At 41.2% G+C, this 25,188-nt stretch overlaps 1 protein-coding gene and 1 pseudogene across 2 annotated transcripts in view; both read left to right on the top strand.

Annotated features, from left to right (window-relative positions):
- The window catches only part of Hspa14 (heat shock protein family A (Hsp70) member 14), a 29,802-nt gene extending 14,812 nt beyond the window's left edge, over positions 1–14,990 (top strand). Inside the window, exons 8-14 of one of the 2 annotated variants that reach the window (XM_008834344.2) lie at positions 841–1,002; positions 3,621–3,776; positions 6,776–6,878; positions 10,251–10,463; positions 11,308–11,481; positions 14,042–14,112; positions 14,772–14,990. In XM_008834344.2, the coding sequence (XP_008832566.1) occupies positions 841–1,002; positions 3,621–3,776; positions 6,776–6,878; positions 10,251–10,463; positions 11,308–11,481; positions 14,042–14,112; positions 14,772–14,850 (958 nt within the window). In that variant the 3' untranslated portion in view covers positions 14,851–14,990. The remainder of the gene's footprint in view (positions 1–840; positions 1,003–3,620; positions 3,777–6,775; positions 6,879–10,250; positions 10,464–11,307; positions 11,482–14,041; positions 14,113–14,771) is intronic. The other variant, XM_029564144.1, reaches the window with a different exon arrangement.
- On the top strand, positions 1,441–2,852 carry LOC103735187 (annotated as a pseudogene).
- Positions 14,991–25,188: the final 10,198 nt, after the last annotated feature.

Raw genomic sequence — 25,188 nt, 5'->3', positions numbered from 1 at the left:
TTCAGCTTTTTCAAGCACTTAAGAGGCAGGGAAAGACGGAAGTTGAGATCATCTTCTGTCACCCTCATCCTGTCTCTTTAGTGAAGGAACATTGGGTAATTATAGACCTCTCTGAGGTCCAGCTGAAGCTAGGCACTGTCTTACTACCAGTTCCAGATTTTAGACATGTTTAGACACAGTGTATATTATTTATGTGTATTTGATGTGGCAGGAGATAGAGGAAATCCAGCATGAGGACGCAAGGCTTCTTTTGGTGGTGAAATAGGAAGATAACGCTTATTTCTAATTTAGCTGTCTACATTTGTCTTAGCGGATCTCATGGCCATGCACATTTCGAGAGATTAATTCAGAAATTGTGTTAACTTTCCCTGTTTCATCCCATTCAGTTTTTCACAGAGAAACCAATATGCATAAGTCACTAGGAAATTATTTTTAGGTAACTAGATAAGCATAAAATATTGGAAATTATGAATTTTAATACACGGAAAATAAGAAATTGGCTTATAGTATTCCATGTTTTAGGTTCATGGAGTGCTGAAATGGTTTGTATAATATTAACATAGGGTTTTTATATTTGATTCTGTTAAAATTCATAACAATCATAAATCTCTTTAATTTACTTTGAAAAGTCGCTGTTTTGAACTCTGCTTAAGTAAAAAGAACATTGATTTGGCTTTAGGTCTGAGCTCAAGGCTGAATTCACCAGTGAGTGACTACTTAGAACTCGGTCACTCATCTGAAATTATTTCCTCATTGTAATTTAAACACATTAAAGTACAGGCTGGCTTTAAAGTATTACCATTCACCGATGAGTTACCCATTTTTCTCTTTGTCTTGAAGCAATGTTTTGGTATTTAAGCTTGGAGGAACATCATTGTCTCTCAGTGTGGTGGAAGTTAACAGTGGAATGTATCGGGTTCTTTCAACAAACACTGATGATCACATTGGGGGCGCACATTTCACAGAAACCTTAGCCCAGTATCTGGCTTCTGAGTTCCAGAGGTGAGTATTAATGGCCTGAGTAAGGTTTTTTTTTTTTCTTTTTAAGGCCCAGGCAAGCACTGTGCCACCAAGTCCCTTTCTGGTTTTGTATTTTGAGATAGAATGTTGCTATGTAGCCCAGGCTAGGGTCATATTCAAAATCCTCCTGCCTCAGCCTTCTGAGTGCTGGGATTATAGGTACGTACCACCACACTTAGCCTTGAATAATTCATTTTGATAAAGAAAAGTTCTTTTCTCCCTGTAATTTATTTTAAATTATTATTCTGCAAAGGAAAGAGTGTGTTGCCATTGCATATAAACCTGGTATTTTCATCTGTGGAGTTACAATATCCTGAAAAGCAGAGGCCCAGCTACCCCGCTCACATAGTGCAGAAGGGACTGTCCTCTGCAGAACTTGGATGTCAGAGTTGCCTTTTAAATCGTGTACGATTCTGGAGAATGAAGCACAGTCTAGGTACTGAGGCCACACTTCCAACAGGTTATAGAAGTTTGGGTCTGGTAAAGAATGAAGTATTTTTCACCATAGTCCAGTAAATTAATGTCTTAGTATTTAGTTACTAATCCACATAAGGAATACCATAGAAATAATACTTGTTGCTTAGTGTAATTGCATGTTAACTTTGGACATAATCAGAGGTCAAATGTAAAAATGTTATACTTTACATGTTGCCACTAAAAGTTTTAAAGAAGTGATTTTTTTTTTTTTTTTTGGTCTTTTTGAGACAGGGTCTCCCTGTAGCCCCAGATGTCCTGGAACTCACGATGTGGACCAGGCTGGCCTTGAACTCACAGAGATGCGCCTACCTCTGCCTCCCGAGTGCTGGGATTAAAGGCGTGGGCCACGAGCCCCTGCGAAGAAGTGATGTTTTAAAAAGATATTTATCATTTTTATTTTATGTGTATGAATGTATTGCTTGTATGTATGTGAGTGCACCCACGTTGTGCAGTGCCACCGAGGTCAGAAGAGGGCTTCGGATTCCCCTGGAACTGGAGTTGAGGCCGGTTTGTAGCCACCATGCGGGTGGAATCAAACCCGGGTCCTCTGCAAGAGCGGTCAGTGCTCTTAACCTCTGAGCCATCTCTCCAGCCCCAGAAGTGATCATTTTAAACCAGGCTGGCTAATGCACATCTGGAATCTCAGTACTCAGGAGGCAGAGGTGGACCCATGATCCAGAAGTTGAAGCCAAACTTGACTTTTTAAAAAGTGGTGATTTCGTTTTTCCAGGCAGCTGCCGAAGATGTGGAGGGGCAGATTCTAGTGCTGGATGGACGAGGCCATCTTCTGGGCCGCCTAGCGGCCATTGTGGCCAAGCAGATCCTGCTGGGCCGGAAGGTGGTGGTTGTGCTCCGTGAGGGCATCAACATTTCTGGCAGTATCTACAGAAATAAGCTAAAGTACCTGGCCTTTCTCCGAAAAATGATGAATACCAATCCTTCCTGTGGTCCCTTCCACTTCCGGGTTCCAAGCCGCATCTTTGGCGCACTGTGGGAGGCATGCTGCCCCACAAGACTGTGGGAGGCGTGCTGCCCCACAAGACTGAGGGAGGCCAGCCTGCCCTGGAGTGCCTCCAGGTGTTCGAGGGGATCCCCCCCACCTATGACAAGAAAAAGCAGATGGTGGTCCCTGCAGCCCTCGAGGTTGTGCATCAGAAGTTTGCTTCCCTGGGACATCTGGCTCCTGAGGTCGGCTGGAAATACCAGGCTGTGACCTCCACCCTGAGGGAAGTGGAAGGAGAAGGCCAAGGTCCACTACCGAAAGAAGCAGCAGCTCACCTGTCTGCGGAAGCAAGCTGAAAAGAAGGAGAAGTTTGTTCACAGAGGTCCTCGAAACCAATGGACTCCTGGTTTGAGCTCAGTAAAGATTTTATGACTCGAAAAAAAAAAAAGATTTCAGGGGCTGGGGTGGCGGGGACGTGGATGGAGGAGGAGGTCAAGTTTGATTAAGATCCATTATATGAAATGCACAAAAACAGAATAAAATTTTTTTCTTGGCTGGGCATTGTGGTGCACGTCTTTGATCCCAGCTCTCGGGAGGCAGAGGCAGACCTATCTCTGTGAGTTAAAGGCCAGCCTGGTCTATATGGTGAGTTCCAGGCCAGCCAGGGCTACAGGGAGACCCTGTCTCAAAAAGGAAAAAAAAAAACAACAATTTTAAAGTGGTGGTGATTCCCACTTGTTAGTTAAAACCTTTTTATTGTGAAAAAGTATTGTTTTAACAAAACAATTGACCATTACTTAGCAAGAAGTTTAAAAATAAACCCACATTGAGTTAGATAGACTTTAATTTTACATGTTTTGTGTGGATCTGGTTTCTTTGAGGAAGCATCTTACACTTTTAATATTCAACAGATACTTTATACCATAAAGAGTGCCTCTGATGTGATTTTAAAACAGGTAGGAAACTAACCCACTTGAATAAATCTCCAATCTAATTATCACACAATAAATTTTATCTGTGATATCAAAAGTACAGTTTATTATGGTTACTTAATTACTTACATCTGGAATGTAATATGGAGTCATGAATTCATTATTGCTCTAATAGTGATGATTTAGATTTTAGAGGCATTAAATTCTAAATGACCTAGGAACATTAACTTCAAATGTTATGATTTTAGGTTGTTCAAACATGATGTGAGGGGAAATGCCCGAGCCATGATGAAACTGATGAACAGTGCTGAAGTGGCCAAACATTCTTTGTCAACCTTGGGAAGTGCCAACTGTTTCCTAGATTCATTGTATGAAGGTCAGGATTTTGATTGCAATGTGTCCAGGTAAAACTAGATTCAAAAGAAATTAAAATATTCTAGGAGTATCTTAGGCATATGTATTTTCTCACTTGATAGCTTTAATTTATGTGTGTCTGTATATGAGGGATGTGTGCACCTGAGTGCAGGTGCCAAGGGAGGCCAGAAGAGGGCATCAGAACCCTAGAGCCTTTAATTACTTAAAGGTAATTTCAAACCACCAAATATGGCTTCTGCAAGAGCAGTTATGTGCTCTGAACCACTGAGCCATTCTGCAGCTCCTAGGGTTTTTTGTTAATTTTATTATATGTGTATGTGTGTATTGCCTGCTTCTGCATGTAGGTAAGTACACCTGTATCATGCAATGCCTGTAGAAACAGAAGAGGCTGTTGGATCCCCTGGAACTGGAGTTATGGACAGTTGTTAGCTGCCATGTGGGTGCTGGGATTCGAACCCGGGTCTTCTGCAAGAACAGTCACTGTTCTTACCCGCTGAGCCATCTCCCCAGCTCCTTTTTATGTTTTAAGATAGAATCTTAAATGTAGCCCAAGCTGGCATCTAACTCACTGTTAGCTGGGGATGACCTAGAACTCTTTATCTTCCCACCTCTACTTCCCCACTGCTGGGATTATAAACTGGGCCACACAGTAAGTTTGTGCAGTGATAGGGATTGAACCCATGGTTTCATGCATGCCAGGCAAGCATTCTTCCAACTTAGCCACATCCCTAGTCAGTATTTTACATTTTATTCATTTTTATGACAATTAGTGAACATAGGTTTAATAAGCATAAGCAGCTTTTAATGTCCACCTTTCACATGATCTAAGACATTGCCTACAAGTGATTGTACATTAACCCAGAAAAAGCAAAGGACAGATGCTACCCCTGCCACTTATGTTGTACATTTACTAACAACTATTTTTAGTTAGATTCACATTACTTTGAAACGCAGTAAAAATTACCAAGATTACTGCATTGCTATTTTTTGATTCTACTGACTATTTTTGGTTGATTTCTCTTTCTGTATTTGAGTCTCTTCACTTTCTCTGGGCTTACTGAAGAGCCTAGATCATCCTGCCCCATGGTCATTGGTAGATACTAAAGTCGTTTTGGATGAGGGTAACATTAAAAATGTAGTTCCTTGCTGGTCGTGGTGGCACACACTTTTAATCCCAGCACTTGGGAGCCAGAGGCAGGCAGATCTCTCTTGAGTTCCAGGCCAGGTTTGTCTACATAGTGGGTTTCAGGCCAGCCAGGGCTATACAATGAGACCCTGTCTCGATGATAATTATAGTTATAATAAATTTCCTCAGTAGCTCTGGCTTCAGTTCAGGTACTCAGTAGACAGACTTTGTGGCTAGTAGCTAGCTTTTTGGCACAATCCAAAAGGTAGAAAACACGTTAAATTGCATTGAGAATGTTTTTTCTTCCAGTTACTTCATTTTTACTATTTTACAGTTGTAGCAAGCACATCAAGGTACAGACAGGGTTTATTTCACATTAATATGTTAACTGGAAATTTTTGTCAAATAAATAAGGAATTCTCTTTAAATAACCATTTCTTCATTTTTGTGGCCAGTCCAGGAACAAACCAAACTAGCGCAAATCTTAGTGCAGCCAGGGGCGTGAAGCTTAAAAACTAGCAGCAGGTGGCAGGTTATGGGTCACAACCCTGTTCCCTTAATGAAGTTTGCACCAAGTACTGGCTGCTTGTTATCACAGTCCTTCATCAGATAAAATGGCATCATGAAAGACCACATGGCATCCTTCCCCTTAAATAGAAAGATGACCGAATAAGGCATAAGGTAGGCAGTGCTTCTCTTTTCCCTTTGAAGGCCTCTGGCACATTCTTGATGTCATTGAATGTAAGTTCCACATTATCATAGGACATGAGGATGCCTTCAGTGTTGATGATCATTCTGCTGCCCTCTGAGCGATTCTTGTTGGTGCTGTAGTGTCTCTGACAGGGGTTCCCAAGACTCGCTGAAAATCTTTTTATAGGTGGATAATCTTTATATTACTTTTGTGTCTTGAGAATGCCTTCGTGCTGAGTTTGTCCAGGCACTGAGCATGTGTTTACATAGTCATAGCAGCACGTAAAAGGAAGTAGAATTTGTCGTGTTCATTAAGGAAATAGTGAATTTGTCTCGAAGATTTCAACCATGTAATGTATATTTAATATCTGTGGGTAACAAATTTAAAATCACTCAACTGCATTTACAGTAATATGGGTTATCAAGATAATTCAGAAGGTAAAGGCGCTTGCTGCCAAACCTGACAACCCGAGTTCAATTCCCTGGACACACATGGTGGAAGGAAAAACCAAGTTCTGCAAGTTGTCCTCTGACCTCCACATGTACACTGTGTGCACACACACACACATAGGCAAATAAAGTAAACAAGAGGCCCAGTGTGGTGGCACACACCTTTAATACCAGCATTGGTCTACATAGGGAGTTCCTGGCCAGCCAGGGTGACATAGTGAGACTGTCTCTAAATAAATAAATGTGAAAAAATATATTTATGATGGCATACAGGTGTGAGCCACCACTCCTGGCGGGTTGTAGGGCTTGATATGCATTTAAGTTAGAGGTTTCTGAGTTTTGTTGCTATTAGTAAAGTGTGATCACTTTTTTAAAAAAAGAAAAATATGAAATTAGGCAGTACATTTTTATGTTAAAGCTTGAACATATAAAAATAGCAAAATGTTCCAAATGATGTTTTTATTATGGTCAGTAGATTTATTGTTGGGAATGTTATATATTTGGTATATAGTGTTAGTTAAGTTTTTGGAAATCTTGTAAATAGACTGGTCAAAATAGTTCTCCACTTGAATTTAGTGTTAAATATCTTCATTCATGTATAGATGAATAACTCATGCTCGTCTCCATGATACAGTATTGCACTGTTTAATAATAGCCTGCTCTAATGGTAAACCTGGCCTTCAGAGAACTAAGTTTTAATAAAGAGTTAGTTTGAATGTACTAAGCTTGCTTTGTCTCTCTTCTCCGTGTTTGTGTGTGCAGAGCAAGATTTGAACTTCTTTGTTCTCCACTTTTTAATAAATGTATAGAAGCAATCCGAGAACTTTTAGATCAAAGTGGATTTACAGCAGATGATATCAGCAAGGTAATACTTCTACATTTTCTTAATCGCTTTAGGAATAATTTCAGATTTGTAATTTAGGAACTAGCACCTAAGTATAGGAAAGAAAAATATTTTATGTGTGTATTTTCAGAACTTGTGTTAATAAATCGGGAAAATTTACTGAATTTTGACCATTTAGCTCTGGGAAACACAGTTCCTCCAGTATATATGTTTTTTTTTAGTATGTGAGACAGATATTTGAATGTGTTCTGTCACTGGGTACACACTAATTTTTTGAGTGCTAACCTGCAACTCTGAAGTACTCACTGTGATCTACCCCAGTTTGGTAAGTTAGTTACTGAAGTTCAGAAATTAAGGATGTTAATGAAGATCCTGAAATTAATGAGAAATAGAGGCAAGTTTAATCCAGTGTCTCTCCTGAGTTTATTAGGATTACTACAGGTGACCCTTGGCAGCTGTGTCATGGAAAAGCCCTTGCCCCAGCCTGGGTGACACTCAGGAAAGATGCATCCGTGGACCTCCATGTCTACTTGCAGGCAGCTCTACCAAAGAGCTGCCTGACCCCCAGCAATTGTTTACTCATATATAGTCTTAAGGAAGGGCCCTGTGTATCTTGTAACTTTTTGAGCCTAGTTAAGTTTCCTTAGTTTCCTGAGGGTTTTTCTGGGGGGGGGGGGGGTTTTTTTTTTTTTTTGGGGGTTTTTTTGGGGGGGGGGGGGATTTATTTATTTTTATGTGTGTGGGTGTTTTGTCTGTGTATAAGTGCACCCATGCATGCAGTGCCTGTAAAGGCCAGAAGAGAGTGTCAGATCCCCTGGAACTGGAGTTGTTAGCTACTATGTTGAGTTCTGGGAACTGAAACCAGGTCCTCTGCAGGAGGACCTCTTAACCCCTGAGTTTTAAGGGTTCTCTATAGAAGTTACTATTTCAATTCAGTTGGAGTAGCTATACAACAGCAACTTAATTCTCTAAGCCTTACCTTTTCTCCTTTAAGAGGATGATACTTAGCTTGGCATAGTGGCCCACACCTTTAATTTTAGCACTTGAGAGGCAGAGGCAGATCTCTGCAAGTTCAAAGGCCAGCCTGGTCTACATAGGGAGTTCCAAGCCAGTTAGTGCTGTATGAAACTATCTCAAAAAACATTTTTTAAAAATGAATGATGCTTAACCTTAGAAATAAGCACTACACCTTACTCTATAGGTTGTTAGAGCAGTAATGGAATGTCACCTGTGGCACAGCATGGACCATACTGTGGATAATTGTGTCAGCTCCCTTCCTGCTTTAGTCATGGAGCTCTGCCATTTAGTTGGCACTACAGTACAACCCTAAACTGCTTCCATGGACAGTCTTAAGACTAAAATTGTTAATAAAGATCCCTTTCCTAAGATGTAGGCCTTTAAGAACTTAAAAATCTGAAATTGTGCTTTTAGTTTGCTGATCTTGCTACAGAACTCTCTACTCAGTCATTTTCTAGAGCAAACATTTCCCTTCACTTAGGTTATGTATAGATAATGGATAGTAGCTGGAGATCAACCCCTGTGGCTGTTCTGGCTTCTCACCAATAGGACCTTGGTTAAAGGACTAACCAGTTCCTATCCTGTGTTAGCACGAAAGACAAAGAGCATTTGAGAACCTCTGCTACTTTTAAAGCTTAGATGTGATATGACAATATGTTCACATTCAGGCTACTAGACAGGCCTGAGAGTGTACAGGGAAATTCGCCCTACTTAAGAGTCTAGACAGTGGATAGGAATAGCTAATCCTTTCACAGGGAAGTAGGCAGTGGATGATTTGGCTTTACATGCATTAAAACATTTAATCCTAGGTGGGCATGGTGACACACGCCTTTAATCCCAGCACTCTAGAGGCAGAGGCAGGTGGATCTCTATGAGTTCAAGGCCAGCCTGGTCTACTTAGTGAATTCCAGGCCAACTGAGGCTACAGGGAGACCCTGTCTCAAAAAGACCAAAAAAAAAAAAAAAAAATTTAATCCTCACAAAAGCACCCAAAGATACGTGGTATTTGCACTGTCAGATGTTTTATTTCATGAAACACATAGAATTATATTAATAAGAATAGCTAACTATTGCCATATGCAGGGTGGTACATGCCAATAATGCTGTCACTTGGAAGGTGGAGGCGGGAGTAGTTCAAGGTCTTCCTTGGCTACACAGGGATTTCACAGGGCCTGGGCTGCTTGAGACCCTATCTCAGCTCCCAACACTATCCCCCCCAAACACACACACACACAGACACACACATCTGCCCACGCACCCCTCCACTATAGTATATGTGAAATGTAAGTTTTCTGTTCAAACTTAAGTTTGTAGAAGAAATTTCATTTTACAGATTAGGTACATAAATAATGTATTTGCATTAAAACCTATAAAACCTACTGTTTACTCTCAGCATCAGGTCAGTAGCAACACATTCTTTGCACTTTTCATCCTTAAATGAAAATACTAAAAACCTAGATTTTCAAGGATTTTTTTTTTTTTTTCTTTTGAGGAGGGGAGGCGCTAGTGTTAACTCACAGTTTGTTAGTTTAACTCTTAGTGGAATATGAGAAAATTGAAAAGACTGTCTATATTTTGTTCTTGTGGTATTTACCTAGTTTTAGGAAAAACTTTTCTTACTACTGATAAACCTATTTTTTAAAAAAAAAACTATCACCTGATGTTTCTCCTGCCCTCATCTGCAGATTAGTAACAGTGTCCCTTGTTTTACACCACACAATGAAGAGGATAGTGCTAACTGGTCTTCTGTGTCACATTTGAATTTTGAAAACAATCCACTAAAATACTATGAAATACATAGCTATTGATGATTTCCTGAGCTGTGTGTGTTATATGTTCAGCATTCTGTGTGTCCACAGGGTCTTTGGTGCTATTTGGAGGAACTGAGGAAAACCCTGGGGGATTTATAAAGCAGAGTTTTATATGAAACTCTCCAGAGAAGAGAGTTAGTGAGATAACATACCAAGAACTTAAAACATATTTTTGTCTCTTTTTTCTCCAAGTTCTTACTCTTCTTCCACAGTGGAGGCAAAAAGTCTGTCATATAGTTTTCTTACAGAAAGATGGGCAGTGTTTACTTTTGTCACATAAATGATGTAGATTTATGTAAACAATTCTTGTAAAATGTTGTAGTAGAGAATGTTATTCCTAATCAACCTCATGTTCTTTATTAATCATAAGCCAAATATATACTGTCATACTGAATTTTGTAGTATGATTGCTACATTTTAAATTTGTTGAGAGTAAAAAAATGTGTTTATATGTTAAATAACATGTATCAAAATACAGGTCTTTTTGTACTTTACCATTACATGCAATAAAGATGGCTCATCCTGTTATAAAAGTAAACCACTGACAGCTCTTCCTGTTTTCTAGGTTGTCCTTTGTGGAGGGTCTTCTCGAATCCCAAGGCTACAGCAGCTGATTAAAGATCTTTTCCCAGCTGTGGAGCTTCTCAGCTCCATCCCTCCAGATGAGGTTATCCCTATCGGTGCAGCTATAGAAGCTGGGATCCTTACTGGGAGAGAAAATACATTATTAGATGACTCTCTTTTGATAGAGTGTTCAGCCAAGGATATTTTAGTTAAGGTATGTTTAGTTTTCTGTACTTTTCCATAAAAGTACTACAAATAAATTGGTGTAAGTTTTCATTTATATCTCAATTTATAAGCCTTGCATACAGTAAAGGATTTTGTTTGTTTTTGTGTGCGTTTTGTTTTCGTTTGGGGGGAGAGTCTCACCATATATAACCCTAGTTGGCCTAGAACTATGTAAACCAAACCCATGGAGATCCACTTGTCTGTGCCTCCTAAATGTGCTGTGATTATAAGCATGTGTCACCATGCCCAGCTGCATACAGTAAAGATTTTAAGTTTAAAAGATTAGTAATCATAGGGGCTGGAGAGATGGCTCAACAGTTAAGAGCACTAACTGATCTTGCAGAGGACCTGGGTTTGATTCCCAGCACCCATATGGCAGCTACGAACCATCCTTAACTCCAGTTCCAGGGGACTCCGAAGCCCTCTTCTGACCTCCACGGCATTGCATGACACGGTGCACTCACATACATGCAGGCAATATATTCATACACATAAAATTTTAAAAATAAATATTTTTAAAAAGATTAGTAATTAGGAGTTCCTTATGTTCTTTCAGTTAATGTTTATCTAACATGTTAATTTTCTAGTAAATTTAAAGTTAAATATAAATTTAAACATCAGCTTCTAATTTAGAGAGAGCTATATGTCAATGTTACTAAACACAGTAAGATGGGATTGAGAGTTATATCTATTTTTTTTCGTTTTTTTCTAATTTCCAGATAGTCAGCAAGGGCTATGTATTTAAATTATAGCAATGAGTAAAGGGAGTTTATAATAGAAACTTTTTTATTTGTAATGCCAAAGAATGCTAATCTTATTCTCCTGCTTCCCAGGGAGTAGATGAATCAGGTGCCAACAGATTCACAGTACTGTTTCCATCTGGGACTCCTCTGCCAGCCCGAAGACAGCACACTTTACAAGCCCCTGGCAGTATATCTTCAGTATGCCTTGAACTCTATGAGTCTGAAGGGGAAAACTCTGCTAAAGAAGAAACTAAGTTTGCACAGGTAAATGCACAAAATTAGACACTGACTTAGTCATAGGCAACTATTAATACTTAACTTTTTCTTCTGAAGTTGATTCAGTTTAACATCTCAATACAAAATATGTATAGTCACTAACATTTTTATGAACAAATTGTTTCTGCTTATTTTTTAATGTGGGAAGAAATAAATGATCTTGAACTTGAAAGGAATTTTGTTGGGGAAAAAACAAAATGCAGTTTGTATATATACTGCTTCTCTGCACTTTTGGCCAATCCTAGTAATTAGGTAACTGGAAGGGCAAGATCACATTTTTTGTTTGCTAAATGTCAGGTGCTATATGAGGTAATTTATAAACATATTTCAAAATGCTATGAAGTGGGCCAGTGAGATGGCTAAGCAGGTAAAGGTGCTTGCTGCCAAGCCTGATGCCCTGAGTTTGGTTCCTAAAACCCACATAGTAGAAAGAGACAACTGATGCCTGCAGATTGTCCTCCACCCATGTGGGCTATGATACATGCACATACACACAGAGTAAATTTAAAAGTAAATAGAGATAGATAAATATAATAAAAATTGTTGTTAAAATACTTTTTTAATGGTATAGTAAAATTAAGTGCATTTTAGAAATGCTTAAGAAACTGACTTGTGACCTGGGGAATAGTGGTACGTGCCTTTAATCCCAGCTTTCAGGAGGCAGAGGCAGATGGATCTCTGTGAGATAGACATCAGCCTGATCTACACACTGAGTTCTGGGCCGGCCAGCTGTAACTGAGGGCTGAGGTGTAGCTCAGTGGTAGAATATTTGGATGCTGTTCAAGGCTCTGGGTTCTATACCCAGCACTGCCAAGAAAGAAAAAAGAAAATGAGGGAAAACAATTATTTTTAGAAAGAAGAAGAAAATATAGGAGTCTGTAATTCCAGTACTTAGGCGGGGAGGAGAAGGGAATAGGGGAATAAATAAACAATATTCCAGAAATTTAACAGTGGGTAGATAGGTTCTAGGGTACCAGAATGGGTCAGGGTTTTGTTTGTTTTTCTTTTACTTTTTTTACCAAATTTTTTATGAGCAACATAGGACATGAGCGTGAATTACTTTCAGGGAGACAGGTCATGAATTACTTTTTATAGTTAAAATGAAACCAGTGTAGGTAGCAAAAGAATATATATTTGTTTTTAATATCTATATTCAGAAGAATTTCTGGAACCAGACTGGAATATGTCTGGGCAGAGGTGATGTTTATTAGTGAGGAGATAGCTAGGTGTGCTTATACTTATATTCTAACCCCAGCAAAAGAATATTGAAAGTACAGATTCCTAGCAGGCCTGAGCTGCACCTCAGACTACCAACTTGGCATCTGTTGGTAGTTTTAAAAGCTCCTCCAGGGGCTGGAGAGATGGCTCATCAGTTAAGAGCACTGGCTACTCTTGCAGAAGACCAGGGTTCAGTTCTTAGCACCTACTTGGCAGCTAACAACTGTCCATAACTAGTTCCAGGGAATCCCACAACCGCTTCTGACCTCCACAGACTTTTTATTTACATGCAGCTAATCTACTATGTAGTATAGGCCCTTTCCTAATCTTAAGTGGCAGCCTTAGTATCCCCCTTGCCTGGTCTCTCATTCATTCCTTACCTCCTCCTTCATGTGGGACTCTTAGACTCTGTACTTGTTACCATCATATACTAACTCAAAAATGCCAGGAGAGAGCTGGCAAGACAGCATAGCAGGTCAAAGCCTGACGGTCTGAATTCAAAGAGAGCTGACTCCCACAAGTTGTCCTCTGACTGCCACACATGGGCATGTATACACTCCCACATGCACAATAAATAAGATGTAAGATTTTAAAGAAAATGCCAGAAGAATTAGTTATGTAGCCCTCAGTTTAGAAGAGAATCTTTCCATGTTCTCATATGTTGTAACCACCACTTTTTACAGAAGAATCAAACAGGATAATGACTCACTTAAGGTCATTAAACTTGATCTTGGCAAAGTCTGGGAAGTCATGCCAAACTCCACGTTTGATTTACTGGAATACCTGTCTTTGAGAAACCAAGGAATTTTATGAAAGTTCATAACATCTTGTACTGACAAAAATCAGTTGTAAAAAAACAAACAAACAAAAAAATGCCACATATTTCTTTCAAGTTGGTAGCTTTCCAAGTATATTTATAATGGCTAGTTTTTTAACAAGTATATATAGAAAGTATGTCAGAACATAATTTGTATGTTACTACTGGTAGTGGTTTAATTACCCAAATAGTAATAATAGTAATAATGATCTTTGTTTTCTCAGATGAACAGTCCTTCTTAGAAAAAAATATTTTAATTGATGTGGCAAATGCAAGGGACTAAGACATTCATTGTCTTCTATGTCCTCCATCAAAGAAGGTGCTGATACTTAATAAAGCTTAACTGCCTCATCCCAATTCTGTGGAAATGGGAAGTGAATTGAAAACTGCCCTATTTTAAAAGGTTTGCTTTGGTTAAAAAGTAAGCTTTGATCCTTTACACTAAAAAGTACTGAATCATCTTTGTTTTTTTGTTGTTGTTTTTGTTTTGTTTTGTTTCTTTGGTACAAACAGGTTGTACTCCAGGATTTAGGTAAAAAAGAAAATGGATTACGTGATATATTAGCTGTTCTTACTATGAAAAGGTACAAAATTAAATGCTTTCAATATTATGATCATTTTTGAAACCTGAGCCCTCTTGTGTGGTTTGCTTGTTTAACCATTATCATTCTAGGCAAATGATTTATTAAAGACTTGAAAGATTTTATTAGTGAATCACATTTTCCACTATGAAATCTTACTATATTTTACAAAGCGTATATCAAGTAATTTGCTTTATGATATTTTACAAACTCTTACTACTACAAAGAAGCTGTAGGAAGTAAATTACTGATTAAATTCAGCTATTGCCATTTCTTTCCCAGTTGGCCATCGTACCACTGTTTATTACAAGTAAATCCTTTCCAAATTAACGTTATATTCTATAATCCACCTTTAGCAAGAATATCAAACTCAATTCGATGGCTTACGATGGCCTGAGCTTGAAACTGGCATGCTTTACCATGAGCTTGTATAAAGTCTTAAACATTTATCACCTTGGACTTCCAAGGCATCTCAATGGTCTAGAAGGTAATTTCTAAGAACTTCCTAAATACAGTAGCACATGCCAAATTTAAAGACTCTGCACATGTGCTTATTCTTATCTGAATAAAACTTTTGAAAATTACAACAAAGTCTTATTTAGTCCCCCGTAAGGACGTTGTTTTTATAAAGTGAGCTTAAAAAATGTCATTTGTTTTTTTAGGGATGGATCTTTACAGGTGACATGCACGGATCAAGAGACTGGAAAATGTGAAGCAATCACTGTTGAGGTTGCATCCTAACTGTTTTAGATAAACCAAGAGTTTTTTAAAATTATAATATCAATATAATTTGTTTTTGTGTATAAGTGATGTTTATATTAAAATGCTTTTTCAATGGGTGGTATAAGCTATGTTTCTATTAAAGTACAATACATTAGTAAGTAGTGCAGTCTTTGTTTTCTTTTTCATGTAAAATTAACCTTATCAGTGGAAAATAAGGACTTGATCTTGAAGCTAGCCAGGTTAACAAGTTTTAAAATGTTTATGCATCAATAACAATTTTGATGTTTGAATAAAAAGACTTTTACTGATAGGTAAGAGAACATTTCATAACTGAAAACAATTGCAGAAATATAAGCTTTCTCATGACTGGGACAGAATGCCTGACAGAAAAACTTACATAAGGGAAAATTTGGGGCTAGAGAGATGGCTCAGCGGTTAAGAACAGTGTTCTTGCAGAAGACCCTGGTTCGAATCCCAGCACCCACATGGCAGCTAACAACTGTCCATAACTCCAGTTTCAGGGGCTCTGACAGTCTCTTCTGTCCTCCACAGACATTGTGAGACACGGGTGCACTTACCTACATGCAGGGAATATACACATACACGTAAAATTTAAAAAATAATAAATAAAAAAATAAGGGAAGATTTATTTGTTATGGTTTTGGACATTTCAGTCTGTTAGGTCAGGGAGGGCATGGTACAGCAGCTCACATTATTACAGACAGGAAGCAGAAAAGGGGATGTAGAAAGGAACCAGAGCAAGATGGGGCTCCAAGGACACAACCCTAATGACATTCTTCCTTCAGCTATGCCCCGCCCCTTACTTTTTTTTCCTTCCAGAAAAGGCTATATTTTTATTCAAGTAACTGCAAATAGGGAAACGGGGTGGGGGAGGGGGAGGACAAAGAACAGCCACCTGCTCCCCCACAGAACAAGGAGGAAAGGTGGCCTCTACACCTTTCCGATCCAGGTAGGCCTGCCTTCTCACTGCTACAGCATCTGAGGGGCAGGGCCCCACCTTCCCTGGAGAGATCTGTAACCCAGCCTGCTGTGCCCCAGCCCTTTTCCCTTAGAGTTATCTTGGGGAAACGGGAAACATTTGTTGCTGGTAGCAGTGATGGTGGGTGCCTAAGAATGAACACTGAACAAGAAAAACACAACTGTTCAGAGGTAGTTTGTGACCAGAAGAAAAGATGAATCAGAATGTTGGGATGGAGAGGAGAGGGAAGCAGGGCTAGCTCTTCATTAGTGCCCCACTGCAGGAAGGGAGACAGCCTACAGTGGAAGCAGGGAGGTGACAGCTCCCGAGCTACCTTAGGTGGCCTGGAGCTCTGGTGGTGATACCATCTGTCACTGTAGTGTACCAGATCCCGGGTGAAGGCAAGCTGAATGTGGCCCAACTCATATCCTACTGTCCTAGTAATAATAGCCCAAGGTGTTCACCCAACCTTAGTGCAGGGACTAGGTAAGATGGGGAGGAAATGGCCAAGAGCTCCACTTGTGACAGTTTGATTGGGGGCATCCCCTGCACTAGCACTGACTGCAGCTTCCAGTTCGTCCAATGGGGCTTGTTGGGGGGGAGGGGGCTGGAACCCCTTAAGGCCAGGGAGTACTTCCAGGCCCCTCTACAAGGACGCCAGGAACGGCAGAGAGCAGAAAGGGTCCCCAAAGCAAGGGTCCAAAGAGTCACCAAGGGAAGGACCCCTATCCTTGCCAGGAGAGGGAAAGCACAGGGATTGAGCCGAAACCTCCCCACAGAGCACCAGGGGCTTCACAGAGCCTGTAGCTGCTGCAGTGGGGCGGCAAGGGACCTGGGAGTGGCGAGTCCAATCCCAGTGGAAAACCACTTCCACCAAGAGTGGGTGGTACTGTGCCGTCACTGTTCCTCCAAGGATTCCTGCCCGACGCCCTCCTTTTCCTTCAGTTTTTTGGGTCTGCCCTTTGGTTTCTTCCCTGGAGCTGTGGTAGTTTTCTGGGTCTTGGGAGGAGGTCCTGGCACTACCCAGTGTTTCTCCCCTTAGGTCAACCCCAAGGCTTGAGATCTCCCCCCAAAACTCCCCTTTTTAAGAAAGTCTCCCCTTTCACACAGTTCTCAATAGTGCCACCATGGTTATGAGAAGAGAGACCAACAAGCAAAAGGCAAATACTTCCTTCTGCCACACCCCTTATCTGGGGCGCTACCAGAAGGTGCTGCCCACATTGGGGGTAAGAAGCCTGTATCAATTAAGATAAAGCTTCAGTGAGGCTTCCCACTCATGAGTGAGTCTAAGTGGCAAGTTGACAAGTTGCCATTAAAAGCAACCATTGCACCCTGCATGCCTACACAGTCAGCATGGGTGTCACCAAGATCTACCACCAGTGCAAGTGGAACCCTTTTTGACCTCGCCACACTGAGTGCCTGGACAGTTGAGCATTTAGAGATAAATCATGGGTAAACAACTTGCTAGTTAGCCCTGACTGAGCAGGGTGCTCTGTCTTCTCAAGAGCTGCAAGTTACCCCCTTGAGATGGTGATAGATGGGGTTGCACTGACTCCTGAGATGGCCTCAAGTCATCTTCTTTCCTGTTGTCCTGAAGCACGTCTTCTTAATGGTCCTAATCTTTTTGACACGTTTTTCGGCCCAACTCCTGTTTTGACTCAACTGTTTTTCAGCTGTTTCCACTCTGTACACTACTTCCTGTTCTTGCTGTACATTGACTAAGAGCACTAGGCAATAACCACATATTAATACCAGATTAATTAGCCAATTACATCCAAATTCAGCTTCCCACAACATCTTAGGGCATTTTTTATCTATTACATTTTTGTCTAAGAATGCAAACAAAGTTCTTTGTCAGAAGTCCAATTCCCAAGAGAATTTCACTCTTGGGAATCTGAAAGCCTCATGAGCATTGACTTCACTGTCCACGCTCACATCAATATTATGGTCCTCCAAGTTCCCACCAGAATTGCCACTACACCGCTCACAGCATTCCAGGGCTACTCCAGCCTGTGTCTCCAGATGTTTCCAAATTCCTCCTGTATAACAATTCCGAAGGCTTCTGAACCACATTATCAGGTAAAGTTACAGCAACAACTCCACTCTCAGTACAATTTTTCTGTTACCTTTCTCATCTGTGTGACAGAATGTCTGACACTTCGTACCTTAAAAGAAGGGAAGACATTTAGCTCATGGTTTTGAGATTTCCGTTTACTATAGTTCGGAAACATGGCAGGACAGCTCATACCATGGCAGACAGAAAGCAAAGGGAATAAAGGAAGGGGCCAGGGTAAGATACAGCCCCTAAGGATATGCCACCAATTCTTGTCAGCTACTGATTCCTATGATCAGACTGCCTTAGAGAACAACTTAAGGGAGGAGTTACTTATTTTGGCTCACACTGATTCTGGGCCCATGGTTGGGGCCAAATATAACAGAGGCAAGAAGCATGTGGGAAAGGCTCTTCACCTCATAGTGGACGAGAAGCAGAGAAAAAAGGACACAGAATGGGATCAGAGCAGACACAGTCCCCCAAGGACACAGTTCCAGTGTCTACTTCTGCCTTAGTGCCATGTCCTATTTCTCACCACCTCCTAGTAATGCCATCATATTGCAAATCCACCAAGAAGCTAATATATTGATTTAGATCTTTAAGGAACCAATTACTTCCTTAAAGCCCCATCTGATGGCAAACCATCCCCCAATAAATGAGCCTGTGGAAGGACACTTCATATACTATAACACATGCAAGATGGTCAACAGTTATGCTTAGTTCCTGAGTTTCATGGAGCCTTGCAAGCTCAGGAGGCTGGGGTTGGCCTGAACCTGGACTCTGGGTATCAAACAACTACCTGTAACTCAGCTCCAAGGAACCTGACACCTTCTGGCCTCCTCGGGTACCCACACACATACAAGGCATACACACATAAACATAAATAAAACTAAAACATTAAAAAAGGAGATGCCAAGCTGGGCATGATGGCGCACACCTGTAGTCCCAGCACTCAGGAGGCAGAAGCAAGTGGATCTCTGTGAGTTTAAGGCCAGCCTGGTCTATGTAGTGAGTTCCAGGTCAGCTGGGGCTACAGGGAGACCCTGTCTCAAAAAGACCAAAAAAAAAGGGAGATACCAAACAGCTTTTTTTATAATACATATTATGAATATAGACATATAAATACATAAAGTTAGAGGGCTAATTTTTTCAAGTAATTTAAGAGTTTTTTAAAATAATTAATTTTTAGCTGGAGAGATAGCTCAGCAGTTAAGAACACTGGCTGCTGTTGCAGAAGACCTGAGTTTGGTTCCCAGCAGCTAACGTGGCAGCTAACAACCATCTGTAACTCCAGTACCAGAGGATCTGACACCTTCTTCTGACCTCCATAGGCATTACGTGACATGGGTGCACTTATATATATGCAGGCAATACACTCATACACACAAAAGTAATAATTTTTTTGTCTTTTTGAGACAGGGTTTCCCTGTAGCCCCAGCTGGCCTGGAATTCATTAGGTAAACCAGGATGACCTTGAACTCACAAAGATCTACCTGCCTCTCTCTGCCTCCCAAGTGCTAGGATTAAAGGTGTGTGCCACTATGACCAGATATAAATAAATAATTTTAATTCATTTTAAATTAAAAAGCAATTGGATAGGTTACTGATGTTGAATAACATTTTATGATAAGTAACTTTAAGTTTTGTGTTTTGTTTTTGTTTTGAGACCAGGCTGGCCTCTGATTAAAGGTGTGCATCACCATGCTTGGCTGAAAAGTAATTTTTAAATTTTATTTCTTTAAAGATTTGTTTCATGTGTGAGTGCCTACATATATGTATGTGCACCTTGTGCATGCCTTGTGCCTGTGGCGGCTAGAAGAAGGCATAAGATTCCCTGCATGCCTTGTGTCTGTGGAGGTCAGAAGAAGGCATAAGATTCCCTGGAACTGGGTTTCAGGCAGTTGTGAGCACCATGTGGTGCTAAGAACCAAACTTGGGACCTCTGCAAGAACACCAAGTGCTCTTAACTGCTGAGCCATCTTTCTAGCACCCCCCCAAATAACTTTTTGTTTTGTTTTTGACACAGACAGATCTCTTTTACTTGTAGCCCCAGATGCCTTGGAACTTACTATGTAGACCAGGCTGACCCCAATCTCACAGAAATCCACCTGCCTCTGCCTCCCAAACGCTGGGACTGAAGGCTTGTACCACTACATCTGGCCAAAATAACCTTTTGAAACAAAACTTCAATGGCAAGAGTGGTATTGTTTTATATATTTTTATTTTATTTTAATGTGTATGAGTGTTACACTTACATGTGTGTGAGTGTACCCCTGTCATGCAGTGACTGCAGAAGACAGAAGACGGTCTTGGATCCCTGGAACTGGAGTAAAGGATGGTTGTTAGCCATCATGTGCTGGGATTCGAACCCGGGTCCTCTGCAAGAATAGTCAATGCTCTTAACTGCTAAGCCATCTCTCCAGCCCCATTTTTTCCAAATCTCTTAACATCCAGCTTAATAGGAGACAACTATGTTTGGATATCTGCTTTATTCCTTCAGTGTGTTGCAGTTCAAGTCATATAAAGTCTGGAAAACTCCGGCACACCCATAAGAGAAAGCAAATAAAGAAGGAAAATAAAGTTGCCTTCTTCGTATCATTATGAAAATAGTTGTGTCATTTAGTGAGGAGGACATGTTCTGAGAAATCTATGATTTCATCATTGTAAATATCATGGAACGCCTGTACAGGTGGTTACAGTGTCACGAGGATATAAAGTTCTTATGTAGTGCATGACTATAGTTTTGCACTCGTGGATCCCCTGAAGGGTCTCAGGATCACTCTCCTGTACTTTGATAATTGTTCTTGAATAGATAATAGACATTGATGAATTTTGAAAAGACAGGATCTACTCTTGGAATTGATGGACTTCATGAACAGAAAAACAAAGCACTTGATTTATAAAGTAGTATAATACAGTCCTGAACAGAAATTGCATTGTTGGTAATGGAACTCAAAGATTTGGATATGCTAGACAAACACTATACCACAGAACTATACACACCCCCAACCTCCCTCTGTAAATTTTTATTGAAATATAACGACAAATATACATATAAAACATCCTGAAAGATACAGTTTTGATGACTGCTTTTTTTTTTTTTTTCTTTTTTTTGTCTTTTTGAGACAGGGTCTCCCTGTAGCCCCAGCTGTCCGGGAACTCCCTATGTAGACCAGGCTGGCCTTGAAGTCACAGAGATCCCCCTGCCTCTGCCTCCCAAGCGCTGGGATTAAAGGCCTGCACCACCATGCCAGGCTTGATGACTGCTTTTTTTTTTTTTTTCTTTTTTTTGTCTTTTTGAGACAGGGTCTCCCTGTAGCCCCAGCTGTCCGGGAACTCCCTATGTAGACCAGGCTGGCCTTGAAGTCACAGAGATCCACCTGCCTCTGCCTCCCAAGCGCTGGGATTAAAGGCCTGCACCACCATGCCAGGCTTGATGACTGCTTTTTAAAGATGCAAAAGAGAGAGAGAACGTGGTCAGGTAGGGTGGACCATGAGAAGCCTCTCTGAAGAAGTAATATTTAAGTTCAAACCCAAATGATGAAAAGGTAGCCACATGAAAGGGAAAGGAAAATGTTCTGTGAGCTAGGAGTTATTTGGAGTTAAAGTATTTATTTAGAGCAGTGAGTGTTGGCTAGCACCTGTAAACCTAGCACACAAAAGGTGGAGGCAAGAGGATCAGGAATTTAAGGTCATCCTCACTCATACAGCAAGTTTTAAGGTCAGCCTGAGCTAAGTGAGACCCTGTCTTAACAGTAACAACAAAGTACTTGCTTGCTTGCTTGTTATCAGCTCTTTTCACAAGGAAATAGGCTCCAGGAGGACCCTCTTTGCCTTTCTTGTTTAGCAGGTGGCAGGTACGTAAGGGATACAAATGAAAATATTTCTAAATGAGTGGTAAAAATCCCCAGAGCACATGCACATGCCCCAACATGTATCTCTCTCTCTCTCTCTCTCTCTCTCTCTCTCTCTCTCTCTCTCTCTCTCTCTCTCTGTTGTAGGCATTCTTTTTAAAGATATTTTATTTCATGCCAGGCGTGGTGGTGCATGCCTTTAATCTCAGCACTTTGGAGGCAGAGGTAGGCAGATTGTAAGTTCAAGCCCAGCCTGGTCTACATAGTGAGTTCCAGGCCAGCTGGGGCTACAGAGAAACCCTGTTTCAAAAAGACCAAAAAATAAAATTTTTATTTCAGGTACACAAGTGTTTTGCCTGCATGTATGTAAGTACACCTGTGTTGTGCTAGTAGTGGGTGTTGGATCCCCTGGAACTGGAATTATGGTTATTAGCCACCATGTGGGTCCTAGGAACTAAACCTGGGTCCTCTGCAAGAGCAGACAGTGCTCTTAAGCATTGCTGAGCCAGCACTCCAGCCCCACCATTCCTTCATGTACAATTTTGCTTTAACTAAACTGAGCTGTCTGCCAGGCTGGTTGGACTGTGGTTAGGTGTTAGTCCCTTCCTTTGTGTCCAGTTGTTCTGAGCAGGGAGCTGTCAACTGAACAGACCCCTTTTCAAAGACCTTTTGCCATTATGAAAGCCCTGCTGCTTTGAACACATCACAGATGCCGAGAGGAAGCTACACTTCAGCTGCACAGAACACAGTAGCTAACACAGTAACATCTGCTTCAGGAGGCCTTGCTCTAGTCATGACTGCTCCAGACAACCAACTTGGTCTTCGAAGACGTCACTCCACAATAAGACAGGAAATTCTAGAGAACACTGCTTAACCTGCAACTGTTCTAAGATGGTGGGAGACTACTTCCTCATGTAGTTTAGAAGAAAGCTGGTGATTGGTGCAAGGAGCATGATCAGACCTGTAAAACCTGCAATTGGTGGAACTTCCCACGCTGTGACTGGTAAAAACTGCAGTGCCGCATTTGTGTTCCACACCCATGCCATGGCCCTTTTCGGCTAAATATCCAGGCTGATAGCTAACTTTTTGAGTTAACAAGGAGACACCCTTCTGTGCTGCCCCTTTATTAAGTTCAATAAAAGGCTTCTGCTGAGTTCTCTTTTGTCCCCTCCTTGTGATCATATCAGTGGGGAGAGTGGGCCATTGCAGGAGCAACAGGACTGAGAGAGGGGCTCAAGAGTTTCAGAGAGCTGCTGGGGGTGTGGGCTGCAAGAGTTAAGATGGGGGATCATGGCCAGAGGAGGCAAAACCCCGAGACTGAAAGGCAGACCGTGGTAAAAACAGAAAACTACAGGCTCCAGTCACTTCTAAGTTCTAGGGAGCTGCCAGATTTGGGGCCTGACAGCAAAGCTGCAGGGAGTTGTAACACTAATGGCTAAAAGTTAAGGATACTGACATCTGAAGCTGCAGGAGCTGAATATCTTGAGATCCAAGGTTTGGGAACCATGACACTGGCCATCACCTGCTCTTGCTAAGGCTAGCTGCTATTGTAAGTTGTGGATCACTGGTGGCTGAGTATAGGGCCACTGACAGTCATGGTTCAGAGCAACACGCCACTGACCTGAGCACCTAAGGTTGTAAGCCTCTGGCCTCTAGAGCTTGGAACCATCAGCCTTCAATTCCTAAGACTGAGAGCCAAGAGGCCCCTGGTCAGCTAGTCCAGCCATAGGCCCTTGACACTCAAGAACCCAGAGTCGCCTGCACTGAGGAGGTACCTTTTGCCTGTTCACAATTTCCAATCAGACAGAGCCAAAGAATCCTTACCACCAGTTGGTAATCAACATGACACTCAAAAAGACACCGTACTTTGATCTTTTCCCAGTCTAGTTACGGACTAGTATCTTCTCATAGTCCTCAGCACTGCTCCCAGTCAGCCTTGGGATCACCAAGGTAAGCCCCCATACTCTACAGCACACTACACTGCTAAGCTATAATGCTCAGTAGATGAGCATTTTGGACTTTATATCAATTTAGGCTGGGTCTGTTGGAATCTAATACCATCATTAGGCACATCTGTCATTTGGAGATAAGAGGGTGAGAGACGCTGACATGTGGACTGTGTGTTTGAACACCTGAGTCAACAGTGGTGCCAATGTGCTGAGTTGAGCAGGCCACTAGGGACTGGAGTAGAGGGAGTGAGCACTGCAGACAAAGTCAATGGCATTCAATTTGAAAATGTGGACATATTCATTGGGTATGGGAATACTCAACTCCGGAATTAAGAGCAGAGGTCATGGTAGATAAGATGTTGAGAATCTTTAGTATATAGATGGTATTTCAGTCTATGGGAACTGAGATAGTCACATAAGGCGGGAGTGTAAGAGAAATGTAGTCTCAGGGCTAAGCCCTGAGGATGCCCAACATTTAGACTGGATAAATAGGGAGCTGAAAAGGGGAGAGCGAGGTGGCCAGTAATGTAGAAGAAAGACGCTGTGTATGGTGGTGCATGCTATATGGTAAGCTCAAGGCTAGCCTAGGCTACAAAATGAGATCTCCCCCAAGGCTAGCCTAGGTTACAAAATGAGACCCCCCCCCCAAAAAAAAGATACAGAAGGAAGACCAAGAAAGATTCCAAACAGATGGGCACTTGACAGTGTGCTATGAGAAGAGACAGGGAGGACACTGAGTATACCTGGGAAAGGCCAGATGATAAGCCCTGGAATGGGAGTAGGGGCTACATCCAGTTCTCAGTGCTTGAAGAGTAATCTTAGCCAAGAGCTCCTTCCATGTGACTGTCCTGTAAGGTCTTCTGCTCCTCATCAAGGTAACAAAATGCTCATTACAGACAAATGGCTTAAAACAAAGTCAAGCCGGACATGGTGGCACACGCCTTTAATCCCAGCACTGTGGGAGGCAGAGACACTGGGGATCTCTGTGAGTTTGAGGCTAGCCTGGGCTACATAGTGAGTCCCAGGCTAGCTGGGGCTACAGGGAGCCCCTGTCTCAAAAAAAAAGACCAAAAAAAAAAAAATCAAAGAAAATCAAAAGAAAAGCACTGTACAAGGACTTTGTGTTTCATTGTATTCCTCTGTATTTTTCCATACAATTGAAACTACTTTAGAATTTTTTTTTAACATATACCCACCACGCTTTGAAACTTTTATGTACTTTTATGACTCTTTAAAATCCTTTGTAGATATCAAGAAGTTGTCTACAACATTTTTGCAACTTGCTGTTCTAGGATTTCTGTGTTAGGTTGTTTAGAAAATCACCAAAGTGGCTGCAGAGATGGCTCAGTTCTTATAAGTGATGACAGCTCTTGCAGAGAGGTCTGGGTTTTGGTTCCCAACAACCACATGCCGCTAACAAGTCTGTAACTCCAGTTCCAAGGGATCCAAAGCCCTCCTCTGACCTCTACCGGCATTGCATGACACAGGTGCATTTAACATATATGGAGGCAAAAACACTCA

Source organism: Nannospalax galili, unplaced genomic scaffold (assembly GCF_000622305.1).
Source record: "Nannospalax galili isolate Female #2095 unplaced genomic scaffold, S.galili_v1.0 scaffold677, whole genome shotgun sequence".
NCBI lineage: Eukaryota > Metazoa > Chordata > Mammalia > Rodentia > Spalacidae > Nannospalax > Nannospalax galili.
The sequence above is the reverse complement of the archived record's forward strand: the minus strand, read 5'-3'. Positions and strand labels throughout refer to the sequence as shown.